At 47.6% G+C, this 27,113-nt stretch overlaps 1 protein-coding gene across 1 annotated transcript in view; it reads left to right on the top strand.

The window, feature by feature from the left end:
* The first annotated feature begins 1,401 nt into the window (after nucleotides 1–1,401).
* Nucleotides 1,402–27,113, top strand: part of CYTH3 (cytohesin 3) — a 99,579-nt gene continuing 73,867 nt past the window's right edge. Inside the window, exon 1 of the mRNA XM_030301401.1 lies at nucleotides 1,402–1,514. Coding sequence (XP_030157261.1) covers nucleotides 1,478–1,514 — 37 coding nt within the window. The 5' untranslated portion in view covers nucleotides 1,402–1,477. The remainder of the gene's footprint in view (nucleotides 1,515–27,113) is intronic.

The following is a 27,113-nucleotide window of genomic DNA, read 5'->3' as shown; positions in this document are numbered from 1 at the left end:
CACGCTTTATTCTGATGGAAGTTGTCTTAGATGGACATCAGAGAGCAATTTTCAGATTCAAACTTTGAGGGAAGCACCTTGGATCACATGTTAAGAAACCTAAAGAATGAGGAATTTGACATTTAAAAGCTGTTATAATTGATAGTATCTTTGAGTAAGCTCCACATATTACATTATCAAGTTCAAAGTGTGCTGTCATTTTTCTCAGTAACCATACTGTTATCTTCAAGATAACCGAGCTGACAGGGACATGATCAGGAAGCCGCGTCTGTAGGCTGGGACTTAAACGTCCATCTCGGGACACCCAGAACTGTGCGCGGTCACTGCAGAAGCACAGGAACGCTGGGTGTCTAATTCCCGAGGTTATTGGGAGATTGCACTCTGGAATCATCCCACAACCTTGAACAAAAAGGTGAAAACTTTCCATTTTGATAAATGACAGCGGAAGGAAACAGGCCATTTGTAAATATAAAATCGTTGCTGGAAAATGATATTAGAGATGAATTATCTCCTCCATTACAGTGTTTCCTTTTCTTTAATGCAATTTGGTTCAAGCGAAATGAACAGAAAGGCTAGGGAGGGCGCACGTTCAATGCTTCAGGGGAGTTACTGGAAGCAAGACGTGGACGGAGAAAGGAGAGCCACAGATCTGGGGCAGGCCGAGCTGAAGCCTTCTGCCCAGGAGGCCTGCGCCTAGGACCCTGGCTGTGCCCACGGGAAATTGAATTCAGAGCTCCTTCTGCATCATAAATCCAGGGCAGCTGGCAGCTCTCCAAGGGAGACTGGAGAGACAGTGCGAGAGCATCTGAGGCCAGCCAGCCGGGCCAGCCCCCAGCTGAGGGTGGGACCCAGGTGTGCGGGTTTGGGGTCCAGCCTTACACTCTGCTAATTTTAAAGTGCGCTCGTCGCCAGCAAAGAAACGTCTTCATTATGCATCAGAAAGCCGGTTACTCGGAAATGCCGCGGGGCCCAAGGGGCGAGGCCAGACTTTTGAATGTGTGCGTTTCTTGAGCTTTTTTTTTCCGGAGCGCACGTGCGAGGAGGACCCTCGGCGCCGGGGTCTGTAGAAGTGGCATCCCGCGCCCGGGACCCCACGCGCGTCCCCAGGCCGCGCGAAGGCGGGGGAGGGCGCAGCAGGGGTCGCTGCTTCCCGGGCCCCCTCCCCCGCCGCCCAGAGTCGCGTCTCAGCCCAGCCGGGCCCGCGCCGCGCAGTCCGGGAGGGGCCGGGCGCGTTCCCGCGGGCGGAGCCGCGCCGTCCCGGGGCCCGCCCACCGCGCCCGGGGGCGGGGCCTGCGCGTCACGTGACGGCGCGCCGAGCGGAGAGCGCCCCGCCCGGCCGGAGGAGGCCCGGGCCGCGACCCGGCGCGCGCGCTGCTGGAGCCGCCCGGCCGCACGCGCGCTCCGCACCCGCGGCGCCCACCGCCCGCGGCCCCTCGCCCGCGGCTCCGGGCTCGCCGGCAGCGGGAGCGGCCTCAACATGGACGAAGACGGCGGCGGCGGTGAGGGCGGCGGCGGTGAGTGTCGGAGGTGTGGCCGGCCCGGGCTGGCGGCCTGGGGCGGGGGTCGCGGGCGCGCCGGACGGGAGCGGGGCGGCGGGTCCGGGGTCGGGGGTCCGGGCAGCGCCCGTGCCGGCTGGCGACAGGCGAGGCCCGCGGCGGGTCGGTCCGGGGCCCAGCGGAGGGGGGCCGGCGGGGTCGCCTCCGAGCCCGAGCGGGGGTCCGGGGCGAGGCCGGGGTCGCTGGCGGCCGGGGTGGCCCGGGGGCTCGGGCAGGGCGCGGGGGTCGCCTCCCGGGGCGGGGGACCTTGGGGGCGACCTTCCCCGCCTCTCGTCGCCAAGGGCGTTCACGCCCTCCGGAGCCCGACCGCAGGAGGCTGACCTCCCCCCCCCACCCTTCGGTGTCTCTTCCCAGGTGGTGGGAAGCGGGGTATCCCCGAGAAATGGGGAGGGGAAAGTTCCGAATTGGGGATCCTCGGGGTCCAAGAGGGGCGGGTAGAGGGACAAGGTTGAAAGCCGTGTGCCCGTGTGCCGGGCTTTAGGTCACAAGTGGTGCGTGAGGAGGCTTCAACGAGGAGTGGGCAGCCGGGGCACAGGCATTTTATGAACTGGGGGACGTTCCGGGTTAAGCCCCCCAAAGAAGCCCGGGGCATCCCGCGCTCAGGTGAGAGCAGCAAGAGCCGGGTTGTGTGCCTGACGCCCAGTTAATTTGCAATTGTTGTGGATGACTTAGTGGCGTGCAAATTACTGTCGTGTCATGCTGCGAATCATGCCCGTGAAGCTGCATTTACGCGCGTGTGTGGAGTGGGGTCGTTGGTTTGGAAAGCGGAGGGGTTACCACCCCTGTCTTGCAGGCACACCCGAAGTTGAGGTTCTCTCTACTTTGGCTGAAGATCTCCTTGATGCCGACAGACGGGATCTTCAGAACCCCTTGTAATATGGGAGGGTTTTGAGAAAAAAAAAAAAAAAAAAACTTAATTACAGGCTGCAGCCGCCTGTGAGAATCAGCAGTCTCGAGCGCTTTCAGGTTGAAGTGGTTGGTGAATCAAGGTGCCTTCTAAGACTGTAAGTGCTGCCCGAGAGGTTTGTGCCCCAAGAAGCGATGCGGCTGTGATCGTGGGAAGCTGGCAGGCTTGGTGGCATTTGTCGAATTCAGTTCTCATAGTTAAAGCTAGGGATAGCACTGTGGCGTCGAGTGGGTGTGTTGTTTTTCGAAAGAAAGTGCTGTGGAAAGAAGGAGCCGAGTTGCAGAGCCTCCTACAAGCCAGGCTGTGTGCCTGAAGAGTCTAAGCGATGGATTCTCCCCAGATCCCCTGCCTCCTGCCTGTCACAACTTGGGTAACACAACAGGCATACAGCAGTTTTTCCCTTTTACAGAGTAAACAGGCGTCACGTTTAAGCATTTGACATCAGAGTCAAGGTAGGCAGCCGGCTTGGCGATTTTTGTTTGGAAGGCGTTTCCGACTCCTGTGAATAAAGACATGGAGACGGTTTCAAGGTAAAAGCAGACATAAAGATTAGAAAAGGAAGTCAGCGTGTCCCAGCGGTTTGCAGATCTTGAGTACTGTAGCAAAGGATGTTATTAAGTATCAAAAGTCTTAAAACTTTCTCTGGGCTACTGATTTCCAGATTGTATTCCCAGGAGAGAGGTTTTCAAAAATGTCATGCTCAAAGATGTGCGTGATACTATTTGTAGTAGTAGAAAATTGGAAATGGCAATGCCCGATAGGAGGAAGGTGAGGTAAATTATGGGAAGTTTATTGATGAAATGTTACAAGCAGTTGCTTTATATGTCCTGGTGGAAGCAACGTAATGTAATGTGAATGTAACGTTTTTCTGTTTTCCAAGTTTCTGGAATGATATGCATTACTTTCAAATTCGAATTGAAGAAAAACCTTATAAAAAAAACCTGTGCATTGGGAAAAGGGTGTGATTGCTTTTAACGTACCATTTAATCCACTAGAACAATTGTCAATGACCAGTTGTTTATTTGTCTACTAAAATGCCCAGCAGCATGGTAGGTGCCGGAAAATAACTTTTAACCTTTACTGATAAGGTTTATTATCTTCTTTGAATTATAGGAGACACTTAAAAATAAATTTGGCAATCTTAGAATAAATATGTTTTTGGGTAAATGAAAGCCTTAGAGTTTTGAAATAAGAATCATTGTATAGCAATTATGATACACATTTGATGTGCTTGTATTTGACTATTTGGGGAGGTTTTGAAGTTAATATACCTCTTTAAAGTTCTTTACAGTTATTAATGCCATTTAGATAAAAAAAAATTCTTTGCTTTAAAGCTCATGTTAAAAAAAAAAAAAAAAAGATGTTTAATCGCTACACCCAACGTGGGGCTCGAACTCACCACTCCGAGATCAAGAGTCGCATGCTCTTCCGACTGAGCCAGCCAGGTGCCCCTAAAATTCACGTTTTTAAAAATAAAGTTCAGCCCTTCGAAAGAGAATAATTTCAGTTGCCAGTCGTTTGCCAGCCAGTCGTAAAACATAACTTTTGTGTACATATTTTTAGAGTAGAGAACTTTGAGCCCTACATGGGGAAGTCAGCTACAACTTGTTTACAAGATAGGGTAAATAATCTGTGCAAATGGCAGTTACACAGGCAGGAGAGATCATTTAAGAGCTTTTTTTTTTTTTTTTTTTTTTTTTTTTTTTTTTTTTTGGCTAATGTGTTTGTAGGGCTAAGAGACTTTAAAAAATGATTCTTACTTGCTATTTTTATAAGTTGAATTTTTGTCCAGGGTAGTAGTATTTGTTCTTTCCGTGGAAGATAAGGGGAGAGGGTGGTGATCTGAATGGTTGGAGGGCAGTTCTAAGGAGGAACACGTTGGGGGGTTGGTTACAAGATTACAAGAACACATTGTTACTTACAGTGTGCCCAGAGTGCAGTTAAGGTATTTTTAATTCCTTCGGGGCTTTATTGCCTTTCGGTTTTTCTAGAACAGCTCTTGAGATTTGCCTCTATTTGGCAGGTGACTGGCTAGTTTGGCTCCTTGCCACCATCTTAACTCAGTTTGGGAATGTGCCTGATTGATGTTCCCGAATGGACCATCTGTGGCAGATGACGTGAAGGACTTTGCTGGTTTTCCCCTCCCCACCCCCAGTCAGTGTAGATGAGGATTATAAGCGTGTGTTTCACGTGAGAAGGTGCTCCGCCTCACTCATAATGAAATAAATACAGGTTAAGACCAGGCTGAGAACCCACCTTTCACCTGTCAGCCAAGCAAGGACCCCCCACCTTTGAAACCATCTGTTGGCGGTGGGAGGGTAAATTAGTTACAGAGACAGCCTGGGTCCTGTTGGCTCAGGTCCATTGCTTGCCCTTCCCCTGCGGAGAGAGTCACCCCTGCAGGCAACATTTCCCAGACCTTTGGGTCAGCTGGCTTGCAGCTAGGTTTGGGTGGTGGGAGCCTCTGGTGGGTGGTGGGAGAGATGGATGGCTACAGGAAGGGGGAAACCAGGTTCTCTCCTCCTTACGTTTGGCCTCAGACCGTCTCTGTGGCCGTTGCACGGTCTCCTTTTGCCTCCAGCGCCTGCCCATTTCCCTGAGCTTTGGAAATCCCTCCTCCGTTTGGTCCTCCAACTTAGAGGTGGCATCAGCTTCTGCTCTTGCGGTCTCTGGTTGTCTTACCATTTTCCGTGTGACTTCTCAGCTTTTGCATCACGCATGTAACCAACTCCTTGTATGAAACGTCCTCCACTTGAGATCCCTAGAGGGCCTTCTTCTGTTTCTCTGGATGGATCCCAATAGATGCAGCAATGTTGGGCAGCAGCAGCTTTTTAAACAATTGCAAGTGTGCAAATCCTTTGAACAAGCAGTAACAGTTCGAGGAATTTAATCTGCAGGTATATTTGTGCATGTTGGAGATGCTGTAGGTACACGATTATTTGCTGCATTGTTTGTGGTAGTAAAAGATGAGAAATAACCCAGGTTATCCACAGGAGACTCATCGGGTAAATCTCATACCCAGATGGTGAATGAAGTTGTAGGAAGGAACGAGGAACCACTTTATGAATTGATCTGGAAAGATCTCCAAAATGCTAAGTTACAAAAACAAAGTGCAGGAAAGTGTGCTTTGTAGGCTACCATCTTTTTTCTTTCCTTTTCTTTTCTTTTCTTTTCTTTTCTTTTCTTTTCTTTTCTTTTCTTTTCTTTTCCTCTCTTTTCTTTTTTTCGGAAGTGTTTGTGTATGTGCGAAAATTTTCGGAAAGGTTAAATAAGGAACCAAGAATTAGGTTTCCCTGTTGGGGGAGGGCAATGGGAACTGAGCAGGTGGAGAATGAAGGTGCAGTGGAGCTGTCGCTCTGTGCCTTTTTATTTTTTTGAAATTCAAAAAAGTTTATTTCTGCTTCTTCCAAAATTGGAAAGCCATTTCACACAGAAAAATAGTATGCTGGTAAGAAAACATCCTTTTTGAGAGGGTTTTTTTGTTTTGTTTTGTTTTGTTTTTTTTTTTTGAGAGAGCTAGAGTGAAGGCAGGGGAGAGGAAGAGGGAGAGACTCTTAAGCAGAGCTTGATGGAGGGATCAAACCATGACCGTGAGGTCATGACCTGAGCTGAAATCAAAAGTTGGCTGCTTCACCAACTGAGTCACTGAGGTGTCCTGAAGTATTTTTATATACTAAAAAAAAAAAAAAAAAAAAAGAAAAAAATGATTTAAATGTAGCAAGTTATAAAATATGCTATCTATATTTCCAGTCAAGGCACAGGAAATTACTGGTCTTTTAATGTTTAAGAGGTGACATGATGGGTGTTTTCAGAGTATGCTTAGAGCGGGTTCTTGAACGCTTATTCAACGGATAGTGATAGCGCCTCTACCAAAATGCCAGGCACTGCTCCTGGCACAAGGTTGAGTAGCGGTGAATAAGGCAGATGAATTTCCTGCGTTCCCAGAGCTTTTGTTTAGATGGGAGACAGACAGGAAAGGTAAACAGACACATAAAATAATTACAAGTTATGCTGAATGTGTTGAAGGAAATCATCAGGGGTGGAGGGACTTGGGGGGAGAGGCAGGGGAAGCCTTTGGGAGGAAGAGTGCCAGGGGGCGGGGCTGGAAGGAGTGGCTTCAGGAGGTAAGGGATTCACGAAGCCAATGCAAGATTTTAAACAGGGCAGTGATATTTGACTTCTGTTTCAATAATTTTAGCCGATGTTTACATAATGCTCTCGGCTGTTGGGGCTCCGTCCTGTGTGCTTTATTGTATCTTAACTTAGTGTTCGCGGTAACCCTGTTAGACGCTTAACATTACCCACCATTTACAGATGGAAATGGAAACCAGAGGTGTGGGGAAGCTAACCGACTTGCATTGGATGTCACAGCTATAGTAAGAGGTGGGGCAGAGATTCAAGTCCACGTGTTCCGGCCCCAGAAGCCACATGCCTCACCATTGCACCCCCTGCCCTTTTAAGGAGAGTTTTCCTGGCCACCAAGTGGAGAATGGGTTGGAGGAGGGGAGGGTGTCCAGGAGTAGGAGCTGGGCAGGTGCTCCGGGGAGTCGCAGAGGCGTGGAGATTGGGCAGCCGAGGCAGAGGTGAAGGGAAAGAGATAAGATGGATGTCTATAAAGACACAGAAAAGTAGGGGAAACAGTGAAACACTCATGTTCCCGTTACTCAGAGTTAACAGAGTAGCTGTTAATGTTCTGTGACATTGTTCTAGGTCTTTTGTAAGAAAGTAATAGTAATTCCAGCATTACGGGTAAATCTCCATCCCTGCATGTGGCAACACTGTTCTTTTTGCTTGTTGGTTGGTGCCCTCCTTGGCTTCTCTTGCCTTAGCCTCAGATGTTCTCCCTCTTGTTATCCGTGTCCAACAGCGATCCCTTAAGACAGGTCATGTCACCCCCTCTCTGAGTCTGTACTGTCATCAGGCTAGAACCCTGTCTTGAAAGGCCTTCCTGTGGCCCACAGGGCCTATCGGTCCAGGGGGCTGCGACCTTTTTTTGTAAGAGGGCCAGGTAGTAAATATTTTTGGCTTTGTATGCCACATACAGTCACAAATTTTTTGCTTTTTTGTTTTTAATGTTAGTTTATTTTTGAGAGAGAGAGAGACAGTGCGAGCAGGGGACGGGCAGAGAGAGGGGAGACACAGAACCCGAAGCAGGATCCAGGCTCCGAGCTGTTAGCACAAGGCTCAAACCCACTAACCGTGAGATCATGACCTGAGCCAAAGTTGGATGTTCAACCCACTGAGCCACCCAGGTGCCCGCCTGTCTGTCTGTCTGTCTTTCTTTCTTTCTTTCTCTCTTTCTTCTCTTCCTTTTCTTCCTTTCTTTTCTTTCTTTCTTTCCTTTTATTTCTTTCTTTCCTTTCCTTTTTTCTTTTCTTTCTTTCTTTTCTCTCTTTAAATAACCCTTTAAAAACATAAAAAAACATTGTTTTCTTGAGGGCTGTCCTTGGCCCCTGCTCTCATCCCTTGCTGTGTCTTTGACATTTCCCCCACGCTTGTTACCACGCTGGTCTCCTTGATCTTCCGGGAACGTACCAGGCACACCCTGCCTCGGTGCCTTTGCACTTGCTGTTTCCATAGTGGTTTTCACTGAGGTATCTGCTTCCTGCTTACTGGCTTCATCCAGGTTTCTTTTTCTTTCTTTGTAAGTTTATTTATTTTGAGAGAGAGAATCCCAAGCAAGTTCCATGCCATCAGCACAGAGCCAGACGCAGGGCTCGCACTCAAGAACCGTGAGATCATGACCTGAGCCAAAATCAGGAGTCAGACGCTCCACCGACTGATCCACCCAGGGCCCCTTCATCCAGGATTCTGTCCACATGTCTCCCTGCCACAGAGGCCTTCGTCCACCAGCCTGTCTGAAATAACCCCTGTTGTTACCCTTTCCCGGCTTCTTAACACTTACCACCCTGTACCTATTCCATATTTGTACACCGTTTGCCTCTTCTCTCGTAGACTCTAAGTTCCATGAGAGCAGGAACATTGTCTGCCTTCACCTGCGACCATACTCCAAGACCTGGAACACGGTGCACAGACCTTCAGGGAATATCACCTTTTAAATTATTCTTGGTCCTCCACCCCTCCTCCCTTGTGGATTTTCTAAGGGCAGGTGTGGATTAGCTGTGGGTCCTGTGGTGTGGTTTTCCTACTTTCGCATATAGGTGTATGTCCGTAAACAAGGTAAAGATCTCTTCTTGGTTTGTTTAAGAAAATTATAAAAATGGTATCCTGTCGTCCGGATAGGATTTTACATTGTCGTTGTAAACCACACACAGGTGAACTCCTGGGCTTGTCTCCTTTTCCAGACTTGGGGGAGTTTTTCTAGAGCGTAGCTCCAGATTGTGCACACGGGGCATAGGCTTCCTTTTGGTTTCCTTGCCTGCTGACAGATTGCTTTCTCACAGGGGGCATTCTCCTCCACTCTGGGCATTTATCAGACTTTTAAACGTTGGCCTGCCTCCTGAGGAAGAAACAGTGCATCGCGTTACCAGTGATGAGATGTTCTTTGGAGAATCGGATGGATGTGCCGACAGTTGGGAGGTCAGAGGTGCAGGAGGCAGAGAGGACTTCCAGATTCTGGCCTGTGTGACAAGGTGGTGCTGCTGCCACCGGAGAAGGGGAGGTCCGGGGAGGCGGGGCTAGGAGAAAGCCATTTGGAGGGTTTTTGGGGTTTTTTTTTTTTGCTTTTTTTTTGGTCAAAAATGACATTACTGTGCCCTGGCTTCGGGAGGATATTTTCACCGGGTGTACAGTTGTAGTTTATCAAGTTAATTTCTTGCAGTGTTTCGACGTGCCACTTCATTGCCTCTGGCTTCCATGGATTCTGCTGAGAAATCAGCTGTATCTGTCTTGTTCTTTTGAAGGTAATCCCTCCCCCATCCCCACTTTGGCTGCTTTTCAGATTCTTCTCTTTGCCTTTCATTTTCAGCTGTCACTGTGATGTGTCCAGATGTGGTTTTCCTTAAAACTATCCTTGTCGGGGCTGGTGGCGGTTCTGCTTTTTGGTGGTGCCGTGACCAGACTTAATTTTACCTTAGATTTGGAGAATTGGTGCTCATTATCTCTCCATTCATTCCTTTGGCTGCATTCCCCATCTCTCCTTCTGGGACTCCACCTTTTCATCATGACCTGTGTGACTGACTCTCTCTTTTCTGTGTTCTTGTCCGCATTATGGGTCTGTGGTTCACTCCGTGTATATTCTTCTGACCTGTATCCCAAAATACGAATAATCCTTCCCTCATCTCCAGCCCGCACTGAAACCATGTCTTGAGTTCTCAATTTCTTTCAGTGACTGCCTTCTTCAGTTTTCTTGATTCTTTTTTTCAGATTCCCAATTTTCTGCTGAAAATTCTCATCTTGTAAACTAATTTCTTTGTTGTATTAATCACGGTTATTATAAGGTCCCCGTCTGATAATGTCAGTATTTGGATAGCTTGTGAGTGTATTCTGTTGTCTGTTCTACCCTTGGTTTTCAGTCATGTGGTCGTGACTCTAGACATACCTGGTAATTGTAGACCATGTGTGTGAAAGCTTGTAGACTCTGGCAATTTTCCTCAAGGGAGGCTTCTGGCAGGCAGTTAAGGCAGGGAAATACCACTTTAGAATTGTGAGGATTGCTCTGCTTCTGGTTTGCCCCCCTCCTGGGGTAGCTCTTTGGCGGTCCCCACCAGCCCGAAGGCCTGGGCTGTTTACTGGGCTCCTCTTACCTGGCAGCCCCTGAGCTCTCCCCCCCACCCCTAAGACTGCCAGAGGCCATGCCGGCCCACTCACATTCTCCACCACTTGTTTCTGCTTAGCGTTTTGGCCTCTCTGCTTCTACAGTGAATTGGCAAACCTCTCCAGGAGAAAAGTGGCCCGGATTTTGGGCTCCCCTCTCTGCACTTACCTCTGGGATCCTGGCCTCCTGAGTCCTCACTGCATTTGGTAGCTGTCCGATACCTTCACACAGTTGTTTCTTATAATTTGTTCAGCTCTTTCGGTTGTTCTTGGCAGATGGGTTTGTCAGTTACAAACTAGTCAGCCTTTACTGGAAGCGGCGTCTCAGGAGTTCAGTTTTGGTGTTTAGAATTGGACTCGGTAGTGAGAAGTCCCAGTGGAGGTGGCTGTGAGAGTCCGCTGCTTGGAGGACCTGACTGGGTGGGAGATGAACCTTGGGAAGACTTCAGCGCCCTTTAGTTAGTGGGACCAGATGAACGAGATCACTCGTGGGAGAGAGCTGAGAGAAAGGAGAAAGTCCCAGGACTGGGGACAGCCCAGGAAAGGAGACCTGGAAAGCGTAGCCGGTGGCGTTGGGGGGGGGGGGGGTCCTTGGGGTCCTTGGGGGTTGTGCGGTGTTGCAGAAGTAGAGGGGGGAGTGGTGTTGTCGGAAGCGAGAGTGGTCAGCCGCTGGGGGACAGGCAGGGGGCAGGCAGAGGAGGGACCGGGAAAGATGTTTGCTTGCTTTAGGAAGAGCCGGTGCCACGCCTGCGAGTGGAGGTTTGCCCCGGGGATGAGAGTGGCCGGAGGGCTGGGGCTTGGTGAGGGAGAGGGGTGCCCGTGTGTTTTGCCATGAAACTTCTCTTGAGTAAATCATTTTGATGGAGGACCCACAGCAACTCATACCAGGTGAGTTAACATAGCAGGTGTCATGGTCACACTCTTAGAGTAACTTTGGGAGAGACCTATTAGCTCTGAAAGGGATTATTGGCACATCCTTTAGGAAGCAGGTTGATCAACCTGTGAGATGGGACTATTGAAACTTGGGAAGATAGGTTTTATCAAACACTGCGCACGATAGAACTACTCTGCAGTTGTGGGAGAAGAATAAGTCCCTTTGATGAGAGTAGAAAATACGTGACTCTCCTTCCTGATTTTTGAAGTTAATCAAGCTTCTCAGCACTGTGTAGTCAGCTCCCCATTTGACTTGGTACGACAGACATCAGGTTCTGTAGGGTGTTACAGCTTGGTTGCAGACAATTCAGCACGTGTTTATTTGGGATAAATCTATCTTTCAGTGTTTGGTAAATACTAGACCCACCTGGGTCACGTTAGTTGTCCACGAAGATTGGGTGATTTGCTTTCACAGAGCAAATTCACTCTTCCGGCTGACTTCGTTTTTGCCGGTCACGAGGAGCTCTGTTCACATCGTGGAAAATAAGTTCCGGTCCTAAACTCTCAGCAGGGTTATTTTTAATTACTGTACTCTTCTTTTTGAAAAACTGATTCCTCTAATTAATAAATAAAAGCAGTTTGCTATAAAACTGGACATTTTAATGATGATTGAAAAATATTTCCCAATATCTAGGTAATTAGTGATTTTTTTTTCCCCCAGTTTCATCCAGATGTTTGGCTGTGTGTAGACCCAGCCTTACTGCAGTTTTCTAATTCACTTTCATGGGAACATATAATATTCTCCGTTTATTTTGGACAGCAGAGTTTCCTTTTTCTGTGGACAGATACATATGAAACACATGGTCTTTGAGTGGAGTTTGTGGTCCTCTGAGAATTCTCTGAAGGAGGAAATGGGTTGACCTACTGGTTGCTATGAAGTAAAAACAATCTTGTTTTCATTTTTTCAGTGAACATCTGGGTTGCATTTATTATTTTACATTCTCGAGGTTCTTTAAAACCACAATTTGATAATAGGAGGGTTCATTAAAGCCGTGACTATTTAGCTATTTCTGTAATTGATTTAAGTGTTAGGGTGGATGATGTATTTAGAAAAGAAACAAAAATTGGATATTTCTTTCCTTTCTATAAAATGTAACTTGCAAGTAACAACCTTTGATTTTAAACCATAAAGTAGGGTGTAGGTACTTTGAGGGGCAGGGGAAGGAATGATCACCTGGCTCATTTCTCTGTGGCCCTTTGCTGCTCAGTTGGTGGCTGCGGGTGTCTGATCTGTTACGATATCAACTCCTAGGGAAGGGGACCTTATGGCCACTAGAGAGTGGAACTTAAAAGCCATAAACCAGGGAAGGAAATTCCTTTTTCCTTCTCATCGACTGGAGGAAGGGAGCGTAAGCAGGTCTGGCCAGTAAGCTGTGAAGGGCAGTTTGCGGGGGGACTTCTTGGAAAGGTTTCTTCTTTCTTGGAAAAATACGGAAGACGGTTCCTTGTCTTTGAATGGACTTTGTTGGCCTGTTGGGTAGTCAGCTTCCATTCATGATGTTCCTGATGTCCGTCCACACGCTGAGGGTGACCAGCTGGCTCCTTGAGGATGTGGTTGAGCTGCCGAATGTCCCCCACCCGGAGCCTCCCTGTGTCCACACTTCCTGTCACGCGGGACGATAAATGCCCTTCTTGTTTACATGGCTGAGAAGCGTTCTGTCAGGAGTACAGGCATCTTGCCAGACACTGGCTGTGGCAGCAGACAGGTCAGTTGTCTTATCCACACAGCAAGGACCTCATCCCCATGGAGTGCGAGAGGAAACCTCTTCTCTTCCATAGGTATTCATCAAGCATATGTACTTACCACTTGAAGAACCGAGCTGGGTTACGTTTTCTTTTCGAGATTGATACGTTCTCCTACTTTTAATAAAACAAATGTATTTTCACGTGCTCATGAATCCGTTAATAGTTGCATGTGGCACTTCCTTGTAACATTTATTTTAACGCAAACATTTTTAACCGTGCAGCAATCCAAAGTGGCAGACGTTGGCCATTTAATATTCCGTTAGAAGACAGGACTTCCTTTTAGTTCTTAGCAGAGAGGAAATAAAATGATCAGGAATGTCCTTTTGCAAGTTTCAGTAATTGAATTAAAATTTTTTTGAATTGAGACAGACAAACGAATTCATTTTTGTTTGTGTTAGAGTATGGGAAAATTGGAGGGTTTCAGTGACTTGGAAGCATTTGGCCTGTTCACACGGTGAGGCTGCACTTCCCAAGTGTGGGCAGGACGAGCGGTTGTAGACGTTTCTCAGCCTGTGACCGCGCTTCTGAGAGCACGGCGCATCCTGAGAAGAAAACGGTGCCTTTCGCGGCCAGTGCGGAAGGGATCTTCATACTGGATAAGCGTTCTTCTCAAGTGTGGCCTGCTCTTGGGGGTCGCAGAGCGTCTCGTGGGTCCCCAAAGTAACATGTCTCCAAATTTGCTTTTTCATTTGAAACAGTGGCGAAGCTGTATGCTAGTCAGATGGTTACTGTGGCATTTTTTATTTTTACGGAAGAAAGTCAGATGCCTTCTTCCCTCCTTCCTGTGGTCGCCTTGGTCTCCGAGGGCTTTAGCGCTTCCTCTCTGTGGGCCTTCTCGTGGCGAGGAGCGCGGTCCAGTGCGTGTCCCACGCTCGTGCGGCACCCCCGCGCTTCTTCTGCCTCACAGATGCCCAGTCATTTGGCTGGACATGAAGAACATGACTAATTTTTTTTTTTTTTTTTTAGTAATCTGGAAAGAACATAAGCTGAGCTATTTCCCCTGGGTTCTGCTGCTTAGACATTGGCTTCAGGATTGAAGTCTCCTCTGCCTCCCGTGCTGCCTCCACCCTTTTTCCTCTACTGAGGAGGAGCCTGGGGCCTTCTCGCTTTGTCTTCCCGTCAGGTATTAAGATCCTGGCCAAGAGCAGACTGTCCTGCATGTCAAGATGATAGCGACTGTCTCTTTCAGGGGTGTTCAAGGCTGCTTTCGCGTTAGCAACTTTATCTCCCTCTTGCATTTTATCTGTGAAGGTTTGGGGCCGGGTGAGACCCAGTCCCACTCTTGAGGGAGAGGCCAAAGCCGACCGCCCCGGTCCCTCCAGCCACCTGCAGGCATGGTGCAGGCCTGCCCGTAGCCGAGCCCGTGGCTGGCATGTCCTCTTGGGGAGACCATCATCGGAGTTCTCTAATCACATGAGCTTGGCTTCCACGGTTTCATCTGGGAATTTGAGGAACAGATTTGACGGGGGAGTCATTTCCTTAAAAAGTTGTTAATGACAGTCAAGGCTGTTTCAACTTTCACTGGTTCAAGAGATTAATGGCCAAGCCTGGGTGGTAATACTAACCTGAACATCTTCCCCCAATGCTGGAGAAGGGAGTCTGGCTTTTACTATAAACGTTTAATTTTAGAAGGCTGTTGCTGCATGTTTCACTGAAGCTTTTTCTGCTAATGTCCATCCCTCCCTCCCTCCACCCAGAGTACGTTATTCTCCACTTAGTGGAATCTGGAAGCCTGGGACCTTTCTGTGCTGGGCAGCCTCCCTTGTTCTCAGCCTCGCTTCTTTGCGGCTGACTTTGTTGGGGTGGATCATGCATTCATTGCTCCCCAGATAATCTCCGTCCTGTGGGACTGGAGGGCCCCCTCCCCCTTGTGGTCTAATTAATTAAGGGAATTAACATTGCAGAATTTCTGCCCGTTTGCTATGTCAGCTCAGCCGCTGGAGGATATTTCAGGGCAGAAAATAGCCAGCTGTGTGTGATGTTAATGGTTGGTTCTGAGAATTTGTGTCTCTGTGTACACATACAGAAGTTTGTTTAACCAGTAGAACTGATTGTTGTTGACATATTTTTTAAGTAAATACATGCAGCTCCAATACTTCTAGCCTCGAGTCTGTGTGTATAATCTCCTTAAGCTTCAGTCTTCCTTCTTGTATGTGAAACGGACATGAAAAAAACCCAAGTGAAATTCTTTAGTGAAGAATCTGTCAAAAATCCCAAACAGTCAGGCATTTGAAACGTGGTCATCGACATAGGAGGCCCCCTGCCCGCAATTATGTACTCAGCAGAGTGAAAGAGCTGCTGTATTCCGGTTTAGGAATAGCAGATAACCGGCAATGCGATGATTGTATCTTCCCTCCCCCAGCTTTGCATTTTGAAAAATTTCAAGTCTACAGAAAAGTTGAATGAATACCCATATAGCTGTCACCTTAATTCACCAGTTGCTAAAATTTTGCTGCATTTGCTTTATCTCTGATACAAATTACAGGGTTTTTTGGGGAGGGGGGCCAGGGAGGGGTGGATCACTTGAAAGTAAGTTACATACATCATAACGATTAATCCCTAAATACTTCGGCATTGATCTCCTGAGGACACTCTCCACGCCCCTGCCACACTGCAGAGAATCAACAGTAATTCTGTGATATCCTTACACATACAGTCCAAATTCTGCTTTCCCAAAGTGTTTCATATCTATTTTTCTTACCTATCTAGGCTCTGATCAGGGTTCATACCTTGCATTTACTTATGTCTTCTCAATGTTTTTTTTGGAGAGAGAAAGAGAGTGAGTGACTGTCAACAGGGGAGAGGGGCAGAGGAAAGGGCAAGAGAGAGAATGAATGCCAAGCAGGCTCCAGGCTCAGCATGGTACCCATTGTGGGGCTCGATCCCACAGTCCTGAGATCAAGACGTGAGCCGAAATCAAGGGTCTGATGCTCAACAGACTGAACCATCCAGGCGCCTCACGTTTTCTCAGTCTTTAAAACAATTTTTTTGGGGGGTGATGGTGACTTCTGGAGTGCCTGCAACGGTTTCCTAGTATCATTTGCATCCTATAATCCAGGTTACATGTATAAACAGGAGAGAGAAGTGTTTTGGTTCTTTAATGTCATTTTTCTCAATATGTTAAAGTCATCTATTTGATTCAAGGTCAAAGTCACATTCATTTTTCTTGTTCTTTGGTAAATGTGGATTAGATTGGTAACCGAAAGGAGTTACTAAGCGGCTCAGATGTCAATGGAATATGTGCGTGGGTGAACTTGGACAAACATACACAGTGGTTTGTTAGACCTGCCCTCATATGGAGGTGATTAAGAATTTTATTTTAATATGTGGCCATGGCTTTATAAAGAAACAAGCTTCAGAATTGGAAAATTTAGTAAGACAAACTTTATTTGCATATTACAAAAGAGAAGCTTTTGCTGCCAGGTTCTCGGATGAAGAACAAACCTGAAATCTCTTAGGAATGAGTCCCCCCTCCTCCCCACCCTTCTTCTCCCCCCCTTCTCCTGCCCCCTTTTTCTCTTCCCCCTTCTCCCCCTTTCCTATAGGCTTTAAACTTTTTTTTTTTTTTTTTTTTTTTTTTTTTTTAGGCTTTAAACATTTTTAACTTTGGCCGCAGCTGAGACTAATACAGGATCCAGCTGTAACTTTTTTGTTGTTGTTAGTATATCCGGTGATGGTCATAGCGAACTCATTGTATGAAAATTCAGTAAAGGAAAAGGGCAGGGTGGGAAAAAAAGTGACACTCCATAAAAGTATTCAAGAAACAGCGACAGGATCTAGGAGTCTCCCTTTCAGACGGCTGATTCAGATTCCACCCTGAAGTACTCACTTTGTTTGTGGCTAGTTGAGTAGGTGTTTTAGGTTTTCCTTCTTAATCATATTACATGTACAGCCGTGTAACCAGAGAGTATCTGCGAGGCTGAGTCTTGTTTTCAGGGGGAGGCAGAAAGAGTAGCCTCGTGAACCCAGACACCCGACCCCCCTGGTGTGACACAGGGCAGGGGCTCGGCGGGCAGGACACGGTTCCAGCTGGCGCAGGGGTGGCAGCGGTCTGCAGAAGGGAGCGGAGCTCGCTCTCCTTAGGTCTGTTGGGCAGCACCTTGACCAGAGAGCAAGTAAGTGTGGAATCAGCAGTTCAGTCAAATTAAATCTCAAATTGGCAGGTCTGCCTCGATGTAATTACTCTAAAAGTTTTGTGTCTTTGATCAGCTCTGTCTTACGAGGACCAAGTACATATCATCACCCTGTCGCTGAAGGTGGATTATATGTTTCAAAATAGCTTTTGTGATAAGTGTAATTATCATAAGACCAGTGATTTTCACATACTTGTGTGTCTCAAGCATTTTGTTTTTCTTTTTTTATTTTTCCTTTTTCTTTTTCCCCCCCCTTTTTTTTTTTTTCTTTTTTTTTTTTTAAGGAGGTCAGATTTCTCCGATTTCTTCTAATTGTAGCCAGACATCCTGTTTGGGGGCTATTTGAGACCAGGGCTGCCTGTGAAGAAATTATGCAGTCCTGTGGTAGTTTTCTGAGTTGCTCTTTTTAGATTTGATTTTGTGAACAGGTTTCCTTGAAATGCCATACTCTATTTTTAGATGGTCTCTTTACATCTCTGTGGTTCTGGGCATCCGCAATAAACAGATTTATTATTCAGCACAAAAATGCTGTTCAGTGCCCTAAGGCTGTTGAAACTTTATAGGAAAAAGCAAACCGGTGACAAGTTAGTGGATGTAATAAATGAGGACCACTGAACACATTTAAAAAAAACCTTGTTCTCTTTCTCAGATCGCTGCTGTATCTGGGCCGGCGTGAACGATATTTTGAAGAATCCTTTACACTAGGTGGGCTCAGTCTTCTGGGTTCTCACAAATTACTCCTCTCTGCCTCCCACTGAAAGGAACATTTTTGTAACCATTCAGCAAACTTCCCACACTGCTCCTGTACCTCTGTCCTGCCTCATTTTTTACTCTTTTCGTTTTTTTTTTTTTTTTTTTTTAACTTAAGAATAGTCTGGTAGCTTCTTAGATTTATAAACGATTTGGCTTGCTGCTGTGTATGGTATCAGAGGCCCTTATATTCTTGAAGTAATGTTTGATCTAACCAAGGTATTATGGGAGTCAGGGATTGCGAACCTTGGGACCTATTTGGTGATAAAGTACTTATTCTTTTGTTAAAAATTGAGCTGTAGTTCACATAACGTAGTAGTCAACCCTTTTAAAGCATGCATTTCAGTGGGATTTCGTATATTCACAAGGTTGTGCAGCCACCACCCCCTGATTTTAGAACATTTTTAAAAAAGATCTTATTTACTTATTTGGGGGAGGGAGGGAGTGGGGCAGAGGGGCAGAAGAAGGAGAATCTTTTTTTTTTTTTTTTTTTTTTTTTTTTTTTGAGAGAGAGAATCTTAAGCAAGCTTCATGACCCTGGGCTCATGACCTGAGCCGAAATCGAGGGGGACACTCAACCAACTGAGCCACCCAACATGGTGCCCCTTTAAAGATTTTGTTTTTAAGTAATCTCTACACCCAGCACAGGGCTCGAACTCCCAACTCAATGATCAAGAGTTGCAAGCTCTACCGACAGAACCAGCCAGGCGCCCTTAGAACATTTTTATCACCTCGGAAGGAAATCCTGTCCCCATTAGCAGGTGTTCTCCCTGCACTGGCCACCAGGAATCCATGTGTCTATGGATGTCCCTGTTCTGAACAACCCAGGTAAATGGAGTCGTATGGTATGTGTCTTTGTGTGTCTGGCTTCTTTCACTTGGTTGGTTCATCCATGTTGTAGCATGATTCAGGAGAAAGAGCCTATACTTTTCTCGTGGCACTGACACTGGGATCCGTTTTCATGTTGGGAGTGGCTGGAGAGAGTGCTCACCTGTCACGTGGTTGAATCTGAGGCTTGAGTGTTGTGTTCAAGGTTTTTAATGTGCATGTGTTTTCTTCCCGCTGGGAAAGTTGAAGTTGATTTTTAGCCTTATTATTTGTGGAAGGTCTGAATTGAATCCTTGTGTCGCAAGCCCCGACTTTATAGTCCTGCACGGTTGCATCGAAAGCAGAACCATGTTGTCTGCAGACAATTTTTACTCTCTAAAGACTGGTCTACTGGTTCAAGAAATCAGATTTCCCAGGCAGCCATCCTGAAATCTGTTAAGAGAAGCCTGAAGGATCTATTTCTTGGGTTTGGTGAGGCTTTGCCAGGAGGGAGCCCAGTAGTGGATGTAGGAGAACAAGGTCTCCCGAGTCCCCCAGTTCCCCTCCCAGCACACGACAGGACAGGAAGCCATGAGAAATGCCAGCAGACTCTGGGAAGCCACCGTCAATAGAAGAGAGTTAGATGGACTTAGGGAAGAAACGAGAAATTGGAAGCCAGTCAGCAAATAAAGCAGAATCGGGGTGTAGAGTCAGCGGGGTGGGCTCTGCTTGGGGTTGCAGCTCAGAGGGTGGGCGAGTGTGGACGCGTGCTATATAGACTTGGAGAGTTCCAAGTCATTGCTGCCGGCCTGAGTGTTCTCTCCCCCAGTCCTCCTTTCCCTTCTTGTTTGTTTGTTTGTTTTTTAGAGAGAGCGCACATGAGTGAGTGGGGAGGGGCTTGGGGGGGGGGGGAAGAAAATCTCAAGCAGGCTCCATGGCCAGCATGGGACCTGATGCGGGGCTCGATGTCACGACCCTGGGATCGTGACCTGAGCCGAAATCAAGAGTTGGATGCTCAACTGACTGAGCCACCCAGACGCCCCATCCCTTGTTTTCAGGCAGGCAGTTGATAGCATTTTAGGCGAATATTTCTTTACGGAGATTGTGTTCTCTGCCTGGGGAGGATTGGGGCTCCTTGGGTGTGTGTCTGCGCCCCAAGGAAAGCTTTCTTATGTCCTCTGTCTTACGGAGGTGATTTCCTCAGCCTTTCCTCCTGGAGTGAAGCCTGTCAGTGGACAGGCTTGCTCGTGGGAACCAGCACAAAAGGGCCCTTCCCATTCAGGAAGGGATCTAGTGAGAAAAGGAACCTTCTGCAACACTAGAGGAAGCCACACAACCAGCCACAGCTCCTCTTTAAATATGCGCAGACCACAAGAACCTCCAGGCAAATGGAAAAAAAAAAAAAAACCCAAACTCCACAGCATGAGGGAGGAGACTTAGTGCCACATTTTTATAGGACGAATGGCTGACCACAGAAGAACCAGAATTCTGAAATAGAACCTGAAACGTGATCCCGGGAGACCTGTAGGGGCGAGGCGGCCGCCCCAGCCCTCCCCCCTCCAGTCACAGTCCCAACTGCAGGGGACTGAGCAGGAGGAACCTGGGAACACTGAACAGGGTGAATGGGACTGGGGCTGACTCATCACTGACTCCTGAGGGCAGGGTCTCGGGCAGGGTCTCGAGCAGTGTGCGAGGCCGCGCTGTGGGCTCTGCCGCCTTGGGGGAGCGGCGGGGGTGGGGAGGGGGGCGGCAGGGAGGCCTGGTGACGTGCAGCGGGCAGAGGAAGTGGGGGGCTGGGTTTGCCCCTCCGCAGCACCAGTGTCTGGGACCAGGGACCCGGGGCGGCCGAGGACACGTGCGGCCCCCATGTGCCCAGATCCCGCAGCGCTCCTCCTGGGCTCCTCCCTGGCTCTGCAGCCATCCTCCCTGGTGCAGCGGGCAGCACTCCATCTGTCTGCAGCAGAAGCCACGCCAGACGGAGAATCTTACGCAGAAATGAGATCCCAGAACCAAACCCGGTTGCTTCACAGAGGAGCAGACTTGCAGGCCTGAGGTTCCCAGTGTGAATGGTCAGCCCTCCCCCGACAAGCTTGCTTAGAGCTGAACAAACGCACCAAACTCAACAGCGTCCTACGGAGAGCCAGTCATTCTGTTCTGGGGGGAAATTGGGCCTCGATACCATTGTTTAATAATAAATTAAAAAAGCCCACACAGAGCAAACCCCATACAACAATCTGTTGCCAGAATAAAATGGGGTGGGGGTGGGGGCGAGGAATATACTTTTCGAGGCAGAGGAAAGTATGATTTTGAGGAAGGTTAACGGTATAAACTAGGAGTAAATTTCGAGTTGAATCTGCTTTGTGCTGTTTCTAATAAAACTCGGGAAAGACTGACCTAAGTGACTGACAGGTGAGATAAGGCAGCCACCGGAACTGAGAGCTAGCTGGTTGGGAGGCAGGTAAAGCCAAATGCACAAGCTAAGAGAAGAAACTTGTAATGGTACCAAATGCACTCGCAGAACTTTAAAACTCCCGTTAGGATCCACCGAGAGCAGCATTTACAACGTAGAAAGTTAATCGGTGCTGTGATGTAGGTAAGTGTTGTTCCTGAAGAAGCTGCTGAAAACAGATCACGGAAACAGTAGTCAGACCATGGGAAAAAGTCCCTTTGAGCCGGAAAAGAATACCAGCTGCATTTGTGTCGAAAAGGCTCATCATTCTGCATTAGATAAAAGGGGGAAAAGGGCAAGTGGTTTGCTGGTGGAATTTTTAAATATCGAGACTAGAGTAACGTACAAACAGAAGGGGCAGAGGGAAGGACCCTTACAAAGAAGGAAAACGCAGGATGGTTTCAGGCTCGCCCGCGACATTGCCAGAAGACCGCGGATACAAGGTGTAGACTTTGGAGGTTGTGAGCAGGGCTGTAACCAAGAATGAAATAACCACGCTGAGTGTTGTTAATTTGAAGGCAACAGAAAGAGGTTCTCTGAAGGCAGAGAGGCCGGATCCAGCAGTTTGCCTTCGGTGGGAGTTTGCCCTGCCTTTGGACTTCAGTGAGCCGTGACGTGTCACCGATAGAACATCGGTGGATTTTTTTGTGAATAAAACTTGTTCAGAGGTGTATTCCAGTCCTCTAAAAGATTAATGGGAATGACTCTGGAAGGGAAAAGTTGTGATACAAAATAACTGATGTTGAATTAAAGTCATTTAAATGTAAATGTAAGTCTAAATGATAAATTCGGTCACAGATAAAAATTCAAATGTAAGTAATTCTTGCAAGGGAAAATACGTAGTGGAAAAAAACCCCAGTTATTCAGTAACAATACTATCAATCATAAATCTGGACAGAATCTGAGAAGTGGGTGGGGGGGTAGTAAAGATTCTACCCTTTCTTCTCACAAAGGGGGGGGGTATCTTTTTATTTCTGACATTGACAATAAGAGAAATACAGGTGGTAGCAGTGTGGTTTTAAAAATTTAGAGTAGGGTGTTGACATTTCACATCACAAGAGGGAGAAAAACATGTAAATTTTGATCATGGGATAAGGTTATGTCAGGTAAAAGTACCATGGTCTGGTTATGCTGTCTTCATTGGCTTTTAAAATTTGTTTAGAGGACAGTTACCTCCTTAACCTTAGGCCCACATTTTGGAAAATCTTTAAGAAGCAAATGCCCTTTTTGGGAGGGGTTGGTGGGAGATGGTCCATTTTGCAGAGTTTATTTGTTGAGAGATTTGGGTCCTCTGTGACTCATCCCTGTACTGTTTTTTGGAGTATTTGTACACAGATTCAGGAAGGTCTGTAAGGTGGAAAGGCTTGGGAAGGGTGGTGGTGTGGCAGGAGATAAGGTAAGGGGGGGTGGTCTGGAGTGGAGGCCACCCCCTCCCTCCCTTTTCTCAAAGGCAAACCTTCCAAGGCCCAGGAAGACTGAAGACGGGAAGAGGAGAAAGCCCTGGACTTCCCTGGTGGGGGCATCTTGGTGAGCTGGAGAGGCTGGTGTCCTTGGGGCCTGAAACCCTTACAATTTAGAATGCCCTCTTTAAGGAAAAGATGGAAAATTGGGTGTCAAAATGAAAATTTACTTAGAATGAAAAAGACGTCACAACAGCTTGTAAGTTAAAAAAAAAAAACCCACAAACAAGTCAAAACACAGAAAAGTCATACAATCCTTTCTATTCTTGCAAAGACTATATAGTATCCCCCCCCCCCCCCCCCATGTTTTGGGTTGCCTCCTCTAGCTGATTGAAGATCTCTTCACATGACAGGACAGTAATCTTGGAACATGCTTTACTGTAAAAGCATGGAAAGATAGTTCAGTCTTTCTTCTAGGATGGTTGAATGAAAACATTTGTTTCATGATTGGTAATTTCGGGAAGTTTAAGATGTCAGTCATCAAGGGTGCCTGGGTGGCTCATTCAGTTAAGTGTCCAACTCTCGATCTCAGGTCAGGTCTTGATCTCAGGGTCATGAGTTCAAGCCCTGCTCTGGGCTCCACACTGGGCATGAAGCCTACTTTAAAAAAAACCAAAAATTCAGTCATCAGTTTTAAGTTTCCATTGTAATACAAGTTTTTTTGTTTTTTGTTTTTTAAATTTTGAAGCTTTCCCCAGTCTTGTTTTTCTGGTTTTGGATTTTACCAGTTTTTCAGGTTCCTGGTCCCACATACCAGGCAATTTTCGGACACCAGCAGGGGTGTCTGGGAATTCAGCTCAGTTCTGACATTGTCCACCAGGAGACAGCATCACATCTCACAGGTTAAGGGCTTGGTCCTACAAGACTGCTCCTTCCACATCAGAGGCCATTGGAAAGCCCTAGGCTGTCACCTGAGCTTCTCATCCACCCATTACAGCCTGGGGGTTCCAAACGTCCCCTTTGTAGGTTGTAGGTTCTCAGTTAATTTGCTAGAGCGGCTCACAGAGCTCAGGGGAACAGTTCCCTAGGTTCACTAGCTTATTAAGGGACATGATAAAGGATAGGCATCAACAGCCAGATGAAGAGGTGTGTGTAGGGCGAGGTCCCCAGCGAAGGGGGAGCCTGGGGTATGGAACTTGGGGTGTGGCTCTGCGGCCCTGATGCCCCGAGTGTGGAAGCTCCCTGAAAAGGACCAAGAAACTGTCCTCTGGGGTTTTCATGGAAGCTCCATTACATGGTCGTGATTGATGAATCATTGGCCATTGGCTGATTCAACCTTCACCCGTCTCCCTGCAGGTGACGAAGAATGGGGACCCTAAAGTCCCAGCCCTCTGGTCACACAGTCGGTCCTGCTGGCAACCAGCCTGTGCCCTCGGGTGAGGTCTAAGAGTCACCTTCGTTAACAACAAGACACTCATTTCCCCTTATGGCTCTGAGGCGTTTTCAGGAACCATGGATGAAGTGTATCTGAGAAGTCTATTTTAGTCATCAGAGTGGCCATCATGTTTGATTTTTTTGAATGATAAAACAGAGAATTATTCCGAAATTATACACAACAGTGATTGGAATGCATTTAAAAATTGCCTTGAGGTTGTGTTTGTGCTCCATCGGTTAATCATGACTTGTAGATGAGTATGTTCACCCGAAAATGTGTTTCCTGGGGCTGTTTTGTTGCTTAGCTGGCAGTTTTGTGTGTCATTTCATCTGTAAAGTCTGGAACGGCCAGACCTCATCCGGATGAGATGCGTCTGATTTATTGGGCTGACCGAGTATGCAGGTTCGGCACAGGCTTGCTAGTTTAGGACTGTAGGTTTAAAACCTGTAAGTGTGGGAATTCTCCTAAATGTCTCACAATTAACACGGAAGGGGAACAGAGACGGTCTATTTATTACGTGTTGTATCACCAAGTAGTTTCCTAACAGAGAGTTTCCATTTTGATAAGACTGGGGAGAATCAGATCTTCTCTTTGAAAATTTACCCGTCCGACGAATGGAAAAATTTTCCACAGACAACCTTCTGACTCTGTCGTCCATCACCCTCGTTTCTGGTGCTGGGCCCTGGGAGACATACTCGTATGAAACCACCAGCCTTAACCATGCATTGGTTCATCTTTTTGCCGCATAAGTAGGTACAGGGGGGCAGGGGGGGAGTCTTCCCGGAAGTCATTGGTCCGTCTGGGCCGGCCGGCTAACCCAGAGGCGGCTGAAGGCCTTGTGCGTCTCTATCCCACGGGAACCCAGGCTGAATGTATCTGCACGGCAGCGTCCTCCTGGATCTGCAGAATGCCCACCCCTGCCAGGGGGAGAGGAGCAGGTGGAGTCAAAAAAGTGGTCTTCACGCAGTCCAGCGTGCTGGAGGTTCAAGTGCACCGAGTGGTGACAAGCAGGCACGCTGCTGGGGCCTGGCCAGGGTGCCAGACGGCCCTCAAGTGCTGGATCCTGAAGCCTGTGCTTCCTTAGCTTGGCCGTCACTGATGGCTAGTAGTGGTCAGACCTCAGAGCCAGACCCGGTTAGGCCAGGTGCTGCCCTCTGGAAGCCGGCTCCTCACCAACAGTAATGCCCACTCCCACCCCCCCGCCCCAGCTCCCCTTCACCTCAGCAGCAGCTAGCTTGCTTTCTCCTGTCGGTAGCTGGAAACTCTCCTCTCTAGTTAATTCCTCAGGCCCGGCTTGTGGCTCTTTTGGGGGGAGGAGGAGCATTTTTGGAGCACCTGGAGTCAGCAGTGGGCTAGGCTTGTATCTTTTTACGCCAGCTACCCCGGGAGGGACCTGCCCGCAGGCACAGGGATGGGAAGAGTGGAGCCTGCATGGACTCTGGTCTCACTCACAGGAACCCAGTCGTCTGGTTGGAGGCTGGACTGGTGCCCACGGTTCTGTCTGGAATCCCAGAGCGGGAGGCAGCAGCCTCCGGGAGTTGTAGGGTCGGGAAGGAGTTTGGGAGGAAGCGGGCATGGTGGTGATGTAGCACGACTGAGAATTACTGTCGATGGAAGCTTCTTGCTCAGTTCTTGAGCTCACCCCCTTTGGGCCTCCTTTATTGGAAACGGGAACACGCCTGGGCCGTGGGTGCTTTTGTTCGTGTAGGGAAGTGTCCCTGCTGCATTCCCTCCCTTCCTTTGCAGAAAGGTTGTTTATTGCACTCGTGTGAACAGACAGGAGCCTATTCTCTTGCCCATCCTGCTTCTTGGAAGTGAGCTTCTTGTCTGTCCCTACAATGTTTGTTTATGCAATTATAATAAGAAACGCAGGGGCGCCTGGCTGCCTCAGTCGGTAGTGTGCGTGAGACTGTCTTGGGGTTGAGTTTGAGTCCCACATTGGAGGTAGAGGTTACTAGAAAAAAAAGTATGTATGTAAATTCTTACTGATGCTTTCTCTTACACTTTGTCTTTTTCATTTAATTTCCTGGTAATCCTTACCTATTGGTACCTAAAGCTCTTCCTTTTTTTTTTTTTTTTTTTTTTTTAATCCCCCCCCCCAACCTGTCCCTGCTAATCATGGCCTCAGTTGCGATTTTTTTTCCTTTTTCTCTTTCTTTCTTTCTTTCTTTCTTTCTTTCTTTCTTTCTTTCTTTCTTTCTGTTTAGTATAATTTATTGTCAAATTGGCTAACATACAGTGTGTAAAGTGTGCTCTTGGGTTTCGGGGTAGATTCCTGTGGTTCTTTGCTTACATACAACACTCTGTGCTCATCCCGACAAGTCCCCTCCTCAATGCCCATCACCCACTTTCCCCTCTCCCAGACTCCCCCATCAACCCCCAGTTCTCTGTATTTAAGAGTCTCTTATAGTTTGCCTCCCTCTCTCTCTGTTTGTAACTATTTTCCCCTCCCCCTCCCCCATGTTCTTCCATTAAGTTTCTCAAGTTCCGCATATGAGTGAACACATAAGGTATCTGTCCTTCTCTGACTTATTTCGCTCCGCATGATACCTTCCAGTTCCATCCAGGTTGCTGCAAATGGCAGGATTTCGTTTTCTCGTTGCCAAGTAGTATTCCATTGTATCTATGAATCACATCTTCTTTACCCATTCATCAGTTGATGGACATTTAGGCTCTTCCCATAATTTGGCTGTTGTTGAAAGTGCTGCCATAAACACTAGGGTACGTGTGTCCCTGTGTATCAGCCCTCCTGTATCCTTTGGGTAAATTCCTAGCAGTGCTATTGCTGGGTCGTGGGGTAATCCTGTTTTTAATTTTTTGAGGAACCTCCACGCTGTTTTCCAGAGAGGCTGCACCAGTTTGCGTTCCCACCAACGGTGCAAGAGGGTTCCCGTTTCTCCACAGCCACGCTAGTGTCTGTTGTTTCCTGACTTGTTCCTTTTAGCCGCTCTGAGCGGTGTCTTCTCACTTTCTTTAAGCAGCTGCCTGATACTCTGTCGTGTGGATGCGCCACTTTGTTCCGCAGACGCCTTGCTGGTGGGCGCTTGTGTTGTTCTGATCCTCTGATACTACGTTGCAGTGAGTAGCCTTGGGAATATGCCACTTATTTGCAAATGTATCTGAGAGAGGGGTTTTCAGAAGAGGTATTCCTGGGCCAAATGAATTTGAATGTTGAAAATGAATTTGAAATGTTGGTAGATGTTTTTTTTATTTTTGCCTCCCACCAGCCACGCTGGAGACTGCTGGACCCCACGCCTCGTTGAGAGCGGATGCTGGCCTTC

This window comes from Lynx canadensis, chromosome E3, assembly GCF_007474595.2.
Source record: "Lynx canadensis isolate LIC74 chromosome E3, mLynCan4.pri.v2, whole genome shotgun sequence".
NCBI lineage: Eukaryota > Metazoa > Chordata > Mammalia > Carnivora > Felidae > Lynx > Lynx canadensis.
This window is presented reverse-complemented; position numbering and strand designations above follow the sequence as displayed.